We start from the raw sequence: 12,506 nt of genomic DNA on the forward strand, positions 1-12,506 counted from the left end.
GCTGTAAGTAACTAAGTTAACAAGCACATACTCATGTGCACACAGGGAAACACAAACAGATCTCACTCAATGATTACCGACAGTCGATGTCAGAATGCTGGCGTGATGAAGAGCGGCAGCAGCATCAACAGAATTGCCTTTTGTGCTCTGACTCACTTTGGCATGAACTAAGTGGCGAGAACACGACGTACACGAAGCCACCAGTCCTCAACGCAGTTAGGCTTGTGTCCACCGCAGGTCGCTTTCAAGATCGGGCCTGCGCAGTAGAGCCTCCTCCACCCACTGCCTTTTTCGTAATGGAAGACGGTGATATACCTCCCCGCACTCTTTGCTTGCGTGCACGAGATCGGGCCACATCCCCTCACTCTCGCAAGCTTTTACTTGCACCTTCGGCATACCGTGCACGGCCACATCCTGGCGGCGGCAGAAATTTACCTGGAGTGTCCATATGCAGCTAAACCATAATAAAAAGAAGTTGCTAAAATCAGCAATTTGCTTCGTTATATCGGAATTTCATTCTATTGAAACTCAGCCTTTTATGCAAATAAGTACAATCACTGATTGGTTTTTCTTACACGGAAGGGGGCCGCAGAATTTTCCATATTATCGTGCAATCGGTAAAAATCAAATTTGAGTGAGAAAACGATTAATTTGGATAAATTTGAGAGTCGGCGAATGATGCTGTTTCATGCCACGTAGGTCAACGATATCTTCTCAGCAGTACTAATTAGGCGAAGCCAGCCATGCTTTCTCATACACTCCGCCCCCACGGCTGATAGCATCACGTGACGAAGTATTCACTCCTCACTGCCGGTGCCTTTCCTGATAGCGTTGCCCACACTGGGACGATGCTGTCAGGAAAGTTGCCGGCAGGGGCGAGCAAATACGTCATCTGCCTCTGGCCTCAATGGGTTACCAAAACTCGAGATTACACAACCTCCCATACTAAACATGTGGTAAGACAGCTTATATGGTGCCACGCCATTTTGGCATGGCCAATCTTTGAATACGCGGCAAATTACATCTAAAGCAGGGTTTGGCATGGCTGCGTATGCACTCAGCTGCACTTAGAGCCATGTGCAGCCACAGCTGAGACACACACCGACTTAACCCCCAATCCGCGCCCACCCCGCTCGCATGCGTGCACTTGATCGTGTTGCCGCTAGCTCGATCCTCTTTCCCTTTGCTCACGCGGGAATGCAACTCTCGTGAAGCCACCAACTCCCTTGTCTCGCCCTCGTACATCTACACTCGCACCTAAAGCACACAGTGCGTGGGCCACAATAAGACCTTATCACACTTGGACTTTATAAGGAACATGATGCGGCTCCACTGTGGCGGTCACTCTTGTCGCGCAGCGTGTGATTTGAGAGGTGCATTTGCAAACAGCCGCTTGTAATTCCATCATTTGACCATCTGCGTCTGCAAAAGTTTCCATTTATTGTCTTGGCATTCCATTGCGGTGGCAGTGAAATTTCGTTAAATTGAAATGGCATACAAACACACTTCGCTATATTGAGGTCCTAAACACATGGTGTTCTATGGACAAGAGGTTACGAAACGTTAAATACTCCGTAATGTCGAGAATTTCGTTATATCGGAAGTTTGTCATATTAAGGTTTAACTGTAATTGCAATCGCAATAAAATATGAGATTTTGTATTTCCCGCAAGAACACAAACTTTCCCCCCAGCTTTACAGCAGATTACTTGTGCTTAGTGTTGCTGCTCGCGCCATCATGCACATCCATGCACTTCAGCGTGAACTTTCAGCTGACGTCTGTCTGGTTGGGAATAACTGACTATTAGGGCTGAATTTGACATCTGCTGAAAGATGTTGGATGTTAATTTCCAATGTTTCGAAGCTGGACTGCCTTCTTCCGCAGGGGTGAGGTTGGTAGAGCCAGAAGTGATGCTTGAAAACTTTTGCTTTCGCTTTTCTCCCCACTCCAGCTGGGCTGAGATGCTGTCCCCTGCCCGGCTGCTCGGCCAGCCCAATGAGATTAATTATCTTCCAGAGCACTTCCGTCAACACACTAACAACCATAGAAACTTCAATCGTGTATGCAGCGCAGTTGCCGAGTGCTTGGAAACTTACGACTGCAGAATTGACCCTGGCCTTGCAATCATCTTAGAAGTTGAGAGAAATCCTGCAAGACGCCTCCTTTTAGAGTTGTGGCATATACAACAGACAAGAAATAATTTCAACTTGTCATTAGGGGCTCTTCTACACTAAAGGACTTCGCAATGCCACTGCCCAGCTGAAGTGCGGACAAAAGAAAAAGAACAGTTTATAAGCAACACTACTGGCTCTACTAACCTGACTCTTGAAGGAGGAGCCAGTTCAACTTCGAAATGTGGACAATTTAAAAATTAAGATCTTTTGAATCATGGCCAGCAAAGTCAGAGCTACACATTAAAAGTGTTCCCCTTTAGCATTGGACAGTGCTGTACTTCTCCCTTACAAAATGCTTAACTACAAGTCTACAATGTACAATACAGTGAAACCTCGTTAAACCGTAGTTGGCCGGAGCTCGGAGAAAGTACGTACTAAATGGCAGTACAGTACAGAAATAAAATAAATGAGCAATAAACGATGCGAATTTGTTCAGTTACATTTTGAAAGCTCTACTGCATTACAACAAATGATTGAGGACCTTAATGGAGAGAGTGTAAGAGTGGGGTTGAACATTAATACTCAGAAGACAGAGATAATGATCAATAGCTGGGCAAGGGAACGAGAGTTCAGGATCGCCAGTCAGCCTTTAGAGTCTGTAGAGGAGTGTGTTTACTTAAGTCAATTACCACATTTACTCGATTCTAACGTGCCCTCGATTATAACGTTCACCCATTTTTCGTGACCCAAAAAAAGGAAGGAAAAAAAAACACCCTCAATTGTAACGCGCACCCGTTTGCCGTGATGTAAAGAATGAAAAGTCCTTCACAGTACCGCACACCTCATTCTTTTTTACAGAAATACAACTTTCTCTCATTTGGAAAAAACAAAGATTTACTTCCAATGCACGAAAAATGCGATAAATAAAAAAAAAGTCACAGTTTCGTGCAAAAGGCAAAGCATTGATTACGAGAGCAAATTAGTAGACAGCTATGCAAAAGGTAAGGGTAGTAGTTTTATTGGCCATATGAACATTTAAACATTTGCTTACTAATTTAATTAATGAGCATGGTGTCACGCACACACAAGCATGAACACGTCTCGCTCATTGACCGCAGAAACTAAACGCTGGAGTGAGGAAGTGCGGTAGCAAGAGTGAGGGAATTGACTCTTGTGCGGCCTTTCGCTTCAGCGTGACTAGAACACAGCGCGGTGCGCCTAGGTGCATATAATCTTGTCGCCGCTGCAGATCACTTTCAAGGTAGGTGCTGCGCCATACGTAGCAGCCGCCGGTGTAGAACGCCTCTCCTGTTTGTGCCAGTCTCGCACGCAAGTTTCGGGAACTCCGAACGCCCGTGATGAGGTGCAATTTCCTTCCGTCTAATCACATGATCGCTTTCCTTTTAATTGTGGCATCATGTTGTACTTGCCATCTCTTTGCAGTCAGCACTGCCATGCTGATAGAGCAAATGCAGAAAACTGGAAAACGGATGATGCACTAACCTAGGCCAAAGGAAGCATTGCCTAAGCACACATACTACAGCACATCGAGAAAGCTACGGAACCTAGGCTCGAAGCATGTACGAGGCGGCCATTTTGAAATGCTGATGGCAGTATGGTAGTGCAGATTTAGGGTCTTGCTCGATTCTAATGCGCATGCAATTTTTGGACCCGTTCTATCGGAAAAAAAGTGCACGTCAGATTCGAGTAAATACGGTACTCACAGGGGACCCTGATCATAAGAAGGAAATTCACAGAAGTATAAAAATGGGTTCGCGTGTATACGGCAGACATTGTAAGAGCCTGACTGGAAGCTTAACATTATCTATGAAAAGAAAGATGCACAAGCAGTGCATTTTACCGTTGCTAACATATGGGGCAGAAACTTGGAGACTGATGAAGAAGCTCAAAAACAAGTTAAGGACCGCGCAAAGAGCGATGGAACAAAGAATGTTAGGCATGACATTGAGAGACAGGAAGAGAGCGGTGTGGTACACTGAGCAAACAGGGATAGCCAATATCCTAATTGACATTAAGAGTGTAACGAAGAAGAAGTGCCGGTTAGCCCGGCGCATCTCCAGCATATGAAATGTCATGAAGAAGTGCCTGTCAGTCGGGCGCATCACCAGTGCTTTACACATGGGGCCGGTTCTGACTGCTCACAGGGTTTTGACTACCACACCGAGTTCGACCTCTCGCTCCTTTCATACCCTGTCAATAAACACCTTGACAACAGAAAGAAATGGAGCTGGGCAGGTCATGTAATGCGTAGGTTACATAACCGGTGGACCATTAGGGCTACAGAATGGGTGCTGAAAGAAGGGAAGCGCAGTCGGGAACGGCAGAAGACTAGGTGGAGTGATAAAATTAAGAAATTCGTAGGCACTAGTTGGAATCAGTTGGCGCAGGACAGGGGTAATTGGAGATCACAGGGAGAGGCCTTCTTCGTCTTGCAGTGGACATAAAGTAGGCTGATGACGATGATGAAGACTGCAATAAAAGTGCAAATTTGCTTTGCTTTCCGCACTTTGCAGGTGCCATGGCAGTTGCACTGGGTGCAGGTGCAACTGGCGCCTTCTGCACTTCCAATGCCCTCTGGAACCTGCTGCATGAGGTGAGATAAAAGAATAGTGTGGCCCTCAATGTTGCCTGATGACCCAAAGCAGCTGCTAGATGTGTTGCCAAACACGTTTGGCGATTTATTTTTAGTTAAGTAAGGATGTGGTCATCCTTTTTTTGAAAGTTGGTGACATTTAGAATTTGCGGCTGTTTTTAACAGCAAGCAACAAAATTAACTTGAAGGACGGCAAAAGTTAACATATCGTCTAAATTTTGCAAGTTATGTGATGTTTTTGAGCAAGACATGCAGGAAGACAATATCTGGTAATCTTTTAAAGCATTGTCGCTAGGCTTCAACATTTAAAGCTAAGATTAATGCATTGATTATGCAGTCAAGCAAATTATGACACTACTGAAAGCCATAATTGAAAGAGAAATTTAAAATGAATCTTCTCATATTTTTTCATCCTTTCCCTTCTGCCTCGATGCTCCACCGTGCCTGGTGTTTCGTGGCATATTTTTCCACTTTTTTCAGTGTGTTCAGTGTTTTTGGAAAATTGCCCTAAAATCTGCTACAGATATTGCATTTACAGAATGTCTGGTTTATTTCATTCTCCAAAGGCTTGCGCGTCAGGTGTAGCAAAGAAAAGTAGAGAGTAAGTGTAAGAAAGTTTATAACATGCTGGAACACGGAGTGCACCTTTGTGTGTTTTGCACTGAGAACGCCTCTTAGACTTTTGGACTTGGCCCTTTCAAGTTAAGCACAGCCTCGAATGGTAATGCTATATCGTTTTCGGTGTTACGAGGAAAAAAAGTGCCCACTCGGAAGCCTGTTCGTTTTTCTCGAAGCTAGTACTCTGTTTGCAATTTCTACAAACGGAGCGTGGTCTTGTGAGTGGGAAGCTTTCCATTGTTTTACAAAGAACTGCTGCTGAAAGTGCAGACAAGTGTGTCCATCTAGTGTGCAAAACCTAAGACAACTGGATGATCCCTGCAGTGTGCTGCCATATATTAAATACTTGTCAAAACATCTGCATTAAAGGCAGCCGGCACAGCACCGGCCATCTGCACTTTGTCCTTTTGTGGTGTGGTCAGCTCAGCGCCGTCTGCGAGAGCGAATAGCGAATAAAGTCATTGCGAATTGGTTGTGCTGCATGGCAGATGCCAAAGTGCTAAAATCATGCAAAAGTGTTAATGCCTTCTGGCTCTGTGACCTGCTATCACAGTGATCATTCTTGTTATATTTTCTTGAAACAATGCAGGCAAAACAGTACTTTCCTCTTCCATTGTAAAGATGCCTGCATGCAGGGCATTAAAAGGCATTGCACTGCACCTAATTTCTGCCTGAACTCCATCCTGTGCCATTACTGAGAAGATGTGTTTGCTGCAGTAGGCGAGAGGGGAGGAGCAATGTGGCTCCTCATGATGTGTTCGGATAGTGAGAGAGAATTATTTTGGTAGGTGGAACAAGCTTGGCCATGAGGCTATATTCTGTTTTCCTGCAGAATTTGTGGCATATATAATTGGTATTTGCTTTCTTTCTGTTATTCATTCTCTCTTTTCTTTTTCATATTAACTGTACTATTATGTGATGTTCCGGTACACTGCATATGCTGTTTCCAAACATCAAAAATTGTTCTTCCAGGACAGTAGGATATGCTGTTCTAGAACACTGGAGAAAAATTGTTGGGTGTACTTTCTTTTGGGTGTATTATTTTTAGAACACTAGAACATGTTGCTCTAGAACTAAAATGGGGAATGTATTTTTGTCAGACTGGGAGGTATTCTTGAGAACTGCACATATGACAAGATTAAAAACAGCCAAACGCTGACAAAGACAAGCACAGACTCGCCGTTCTGACATTTTATTTCACTTGTAGTTGTGAGTCTTTGCTCATCCTTGTTGTCGTTGTCTTGAAGTGTGCAGTTTTCAAGAATGCAAGCATGCCAAATTAGCCAACTGTCTATACTTTTGACGAGAGGTACTGCTTCAGAATGCTCAAAGTACAATGCTCTAGAACAATGCCATAGCCGTGTCTTGCGCTTAACCGGGCATTCGTGACTGCTTGGTGAGAGAGCAAGCTCAGCCATAGTGTGGTGCCATTACCCTGGTGCTGCGCAGGCTGGCAATGTGACCGGTGACCGGATGTGGCGCATGCCCCTGTTTGAGCTGTACCACAAGCAGATGACCAAGACCACCGTTGCGGACATCAACAACATCTCCAAGCAGGCCGGGGCAGGAGGTTGCTGTGTAGCCGCAGCCTTCCTAAAGGTCTGTTCCTGTTGGAATGTTCCTTTTCGTATTTGTCTATTTTCTGCACAGGTCAGCATAGTCACTTATAAGTAGCCTGACTCGTACTCTCTACATATTTCACGGGCATAAGATAGAGCGTTAGTGAGGGGCGAAGGGCATGAGGAGACATGAGTAAGAGTAGGAGTGAGTGCCAGTCAACGCCATTATCAGTGAAATTCAGTGATGGTGTGCAAGCGGACGTGAGTATGAACATGGGTGACTGTCAGCAATTGGGAGTTGACCCGAGTATATGTGTACGAGTGGATGCTGGTAACTGTGTATGTAAGATACTATGAACACAAGTGGGTGTTGGCGAGCGTCACTGGAAACATGAGCAACTGGCGAATAGTAAATGAGTGCACCTGAGTATGAGTGAGCACACAGCCTACAAAAATATTAGTAATGAGTGACTGACTATCGTCAACTCTAGAGCAGGTTGTGTGTTTACATCGTGCTTCAGGTATGAAAGTTTGCAAACTTCTTTATAAAGAGTGAACATTTATAATGCTTGAACATCTGAGAACTTTATAAATATTAGCACTTTTTATTACAGTTAAACCTCGATATAACAAAGTCGGTAAAACCAGCAGTTTGCTTCGTTATATGGAAATTCCACCTTTTATGCAAATAAATGCAGTCACTGATCTATTTTTTTTTTTACACGGAAGAGGCCGCAGAATTTTCTGTATTATCGGGCAATCGAAAAAAGCAATTTTGAATGAGCAAACAATTCATTTTGATAAATTTGGGGGTTGGCGACGAATGATTTAGTTTCATGCACCGTTCGTCGGTGATATCGTCACATAGGCGGTATGAATTAAGTGAAGCCAACCATACTTTCGCGTGCACTCCGCCGCCACGGCTGATAGCGTCTCTCGTGCTGGAACGACATTATCGGGAAAAGTGCCAGCAACAGGGAGGGAATGCTTCGTCTGCCTTATGCTCCAGCGGGTCACCGAAACTCGAGATTACGTAACCTACAATACTAAACGCTTGAGAAGACAGCTTACATGGTGCCACGCCGTCTCGGCACGGCCACTCTTTGCACACGCGCCAGATTACCTTTAAAGCAGGGTGAGCTCAGCCGCACTTACAGCTATGTGCAGCCATGGCCGAGACGCGCGCCATCTTACCCCCACCCACTCGCGCACGCTTGATCGCATTACCGTGAGCTCTTCGCCCTCTTTCCTTTTGCTCGCATGGGAAGGCGTGAAGCCACTATCCTTCTTCTCTAGTCCTCACACACTCTCGCTTGCACCTAAAGTGGACAGTGCGTGGGGCATGAAAAGATCTTATCGCACTTGGACTTTATACGGAACACGATCCGGCTCCACTTCGGCAGTCTCTTGTCGCGTGTCGTATGATTCGAGACGTGCGTTTGCAAGCAGCGGCTTTTAATTCCATCATTTGACCATCGGCGTTCGCGAAAGTTTCATCATGTCATGTCTCAGCATTCCTTTGAAGCGGAAATAAAAATTTGTTAAATTGAAATCGCATACAAACACACTTCGTTATATTGAGGTTCTAAATACATGGTGTTCTATAGGCAAGAGGGTATGAACAGTTGATACTACTTTGTTCAAGAATTTCGTTATATTGTGTTAAATATTATGCTCCGAAAAAGAAGAGAAGAAGACGAAGTTAGAAGCGAGCGTGGAGCCGAGCGCGCGCCTGCATTTTTTTAGTTGTTTTTAGCAAGCGTCGAATAAAGAAGACGTTCTCTACTTCGGCTCCGCTTCCTGGTTTTCAACATATGGTGCCGTGACCAGGATATCAGACCTACAGTTGAAGACCCCTAACGATGAAGCGAGCTACCTGAAGAGGACGACCTACCGACGCGATCAACGCGACCACGCTGCGACAGAGTCGAAGAACGATCCACGTCATCACGAGGCCTACCATTCCCGACGTGACGACATGGAAAGAATACGACGGAAGCGTGCTACCGTTCGAGCGGCGGTCACCAGGATCATCAACGACATGACAACTCTTATGCAGACGGAACCAACGCCATATGGTGAGCTGACCGACCATCTTAACCTATTGAAGATAAAGGAAACTATGCTTACGGACCTTGATAACCAAGTAGAAGAGCAGGTTACCGATGATAACCTTGAGGACGAGCTTCTCAGCGTCGGACAGTATCAAGAATCTATCGTCCTCGCGAAGTCCCGCGCTGAACGCATTTTATCCGATCAGCAAACAACGACTACGCGCGAATCTCACGATGACTTTCGTCAAGCACGCGCACACGTTAAGCTACCGAAGCTCGATGTGCCGAAGTTTCGTGGTGACCCCATTAAATGGCCGGAATTCTGGGATCAATTTGAGTCTACTATTCACCAGAACCGATATATTACCGACGTAGACAAACTGAAATATCTTCGGAGCTACTTGATGGGTAAAGCGGAAGGTGTCATCAGCGGCCTGTCGACAACTAACGAGAGCTATAGCACAGCTATAGAACTTCTCAAAGAAAGATTCGGTCAGAAGTCACTGATTGTTAACGACCACATGCGTCGCCTTCTAAACCTACGTAAAGTTCGTTCTTGCGAAGATTTCGAAGGGCTTCAAAGGTTGCATGAAGAAGTGCAGACTCGCGTTAGATCCCTGCATAACCTTGGCGTCGAAGAAAAAGAATATGGAGTGCTTCTGAAAACTGCTATAATACAAAATCTTCCGCAAGAAATGGTACTCCGTTATAATCAGCGCATCTTGTCTTCGACAAATACAGGCGTTACTAGTGAAAGTCTAAACGAAATGTCTGTTCTTCTAGACTTCTTGAGCCTTGAAGTAAGAAGCCGGGAACAGACTATAATGATGACTTCTGACAAGAGAGAACAAGCCTCAACAGCAAAACGACAATCTAATGAGCATTTCCAAGGTTCTGCATCTATGCTAACCGTGAAACTGACTCCAGAGAGTTGTATATTATGCGGAGACAAAAATCACTCGGTGGATGTCTGCACAACGGAACTAACATTAGACGAAAAGAAAGAGAAACTAAGGAAATTAGGATGCTGTTTCCGCTGCACTAGACAATTTCACAAAGCTAAGGAATGCCGAAACTGGAAGAGACTAAGTTGTGCGAAATGCAAAGGGCGACATATCACCACAATGTGCGACCCGAAATGGAAGCAGAAGAATACGGAAACGCAGACAACTGTTTCCAGCTCGTCAACAGACTCGATAAAGTGCACAATTCTTCTGCAGACCGCGCAAGTTTGGGCTATGGGCACTGGAAGCAGATGCTTTGTAAGAATGTTGATTGATGGTGGCAGTCAACGCAGCTTCATCACGGAAGAATTGTCTAGGAAGCTGAAAGCCACTGTGTTAGCCGAAGAGCAGCTCACCATCTCGGGATTTGGAAACGTTTCAGCACCGCGGAAATATTATAGGAGAGTACGAGTCACGCTGCATAGCCAGTACGACTCAAACTCACTTGAAGTAGAGGCTATAGAAGTTCCGGAAATATGTAAGGACTTGTCAGCAATAACAGAGACAAGTGTACTTGAAAAGTTAAAAAGCAAAAACTACCGTTTGGCTGACCTCAACGCAGTTCAGGACTCACCTGAGCCTGGAATAAGCGTCCTTATAGGTGCAGACTATTACTGGCGGCTTGTCAGCGGAAGAATTCATCGACTGGACGACTCCTTGACAGCCATCGAAACTATCATAGGATGGACACTTCATGGAGATACCAGAAGTCCACCTACGTTCTACAAGCCGGAAACCGTAAGGAACTTCAACATATGCCTAACGGAAGCCAACGTTTCCCAACAATTGAAGTCTTTCTGGGAAGTAGAACATCTGGGGCTGACTAACGAAGACAGACTTTCGAAAGATGACGAACACGTCCTGAAGAACTTCGTGGAAACAACTGTTAGAAACAATGGTCGCTATCAAGTTGAACTGCCGTGGCGCAGCAATTGTTCCCAGCTTAAAGATAACCGGGATGTTGCGTTAAAGAGGCTGAAGACCTTGCAGAGAACACTACATCGAGAACCAGAGTTTCAGAAGGAATATGACACTGTCATTAGGAGCTACTATAACAAAGACTTCGCTGAGAAGGTCACAATGGGCAGTACGAGTGAACATATCACGTACTATATGCCACACCGAGCAGTAGTGCGACGCGACAGAACTACGACTAAAGTACGGGTGGTATTCGACGCCTCTTCTCATGCTTCGGACTCGCCTTCACTTAACGATGTCTTGTGGACAGGGCCGAATTTGAACCCCAACATCCTCGACTTACTGCTGAAGTTTCGCAGCTTCAAGATTGGAATTTCCGCCGACATCGAAAAAGCGTTTCTTCAAATATCGCTGGCTGAACAAGACCGAGACGCGTTTCGTTACTTCTGGTTTGAAGAAGGGTCTTCCAATATTGAAGAATTGCGCATGACAAGGGTTCCTTTTGGCGCCTGCAGCAGTCCATTTCTCCTGGCTGCAACTCTGCGACACCACTTCCAACTGGTAGAAGACAAATACCCTTCTACTGCCAAACTTTTGAAAGATCATTTCTATGTAGATGACTTGGTTATCGGGGCCCAGAACAAAGAAAAAGCGCAGCAAGTTGTTAGCGATTGTTTCAGTATCTTGAAAGAGGCAGGAATGCATCTAACAAAGTGGACGACAAATGATGGACACTTACGAAACTTTTACAACAGTAGAGACTTAAAGGTAGAGTTCGATGTAGAAAACGAAAAGAAGATTCTTGGTCTCGTTTGGGATACCAACAAAGACATCTTAAAGCCATCACTAACGAAGATGATTGAATCATTGAGCGAACAAAGGGTTACGAAGAGACAGATCTTAAGCTTCGCCTCACTCATGTATGATCCCTTTGGATTCTTAGCGCCGTTCGTGCTGGTAGTCAAGTTATTTATACAAAAACTGTGGTTAGAGAAATACACATGGGATGCGCCACTTCCTGAGTCTCTCCTTATAGAGTGGACAGCGTGGACTAAAGGCCTCAGAACTGTTGATCAGCTGGAAGTCAAGAGATATTTTGGTGAAACCCTCCTGGGCAAGAATGTGCAGGTTACAGTACACGCTTTTAGTGACGCTAGCCCAGTTGCGTACGGCGCCGTGCTTTACCTTCAGATACGAGATTTCAAGGGAGCCACAACAGTTCAGCTACTACTAGCCAAGTCGAGAGTCGCACCTATACAAAGGATAACTGTGCCACGATTAGAACTGATGGGAGCCCTAGTTGCAGCTCGACTAGCTGCAACAGTGAAACGTGCCCTAAATCTAGTGGACATTGAAACAGTTATGTGGACAGATTCTATGATCGTGATTCATTGGCTACGTGGTTCGGCGAAACGTTGGGAACAGTTTGTAGCAAACCGAGTTACAGAGATACTCTCCCTAACTGATTTGAACATGTGGAGACATTGTCCGAGTGATCAAAACCCAGCCGATTTACTGTCAAGAGGATCCACTGCGGAACAACTCTTACAAAGTTCAATTTGGTGGAAAGGACCAAACTTTCTCTACACTGAGACGACAATCAACGAGCCCTGCTACACCGAGGA

General features: G+C 45.2%; 1 protein-coding gene across 2 annotated transcripts in view; it reads left to right on the forward strand.

Moving 5' to 3' along the window:
* Nucleotides 1-12,506, forward strand: part of LOC135907296 (cytosol aminopeptidase-like) — an 84,657-nt gene that overhangs the window by 60,363 nt on the left and 11,788 nt on the right. For both annotated transcript variants that reach the window (XM_065438985.2, XM_065438986.2), the window contains exons 12-13: nucleotides 4,649-4,728; nucleotides 6,796-6,945. In XM_065438985.2, coding sequence (XP_065295057.1) covers nucleotides 4,649-4,728; nucleotides 6,796-6,945 — 230 coding nt within the window. The remainder of the gene's footprint in view (nucleotides 1-4,648; nucleotides 4,729-6,795; nucleotides 6,946-12,506) is intronic.

Source organism: Dermacentor albipictus, chromosome 7, assembly GCF_038994185.2.
Source record: "Dermacentor albipictus isolate Rhodes 1998 colony chromosome 7, USDA_Dalb.pri_finalv2, whole genome shotgun sequence".
Lineage (NCBI taxonomy): Eukaryota > Metazoa > Arthropoda > Arachnida > Ixodida > Ixodidae > Dermacentor > Dermacentor albipictus.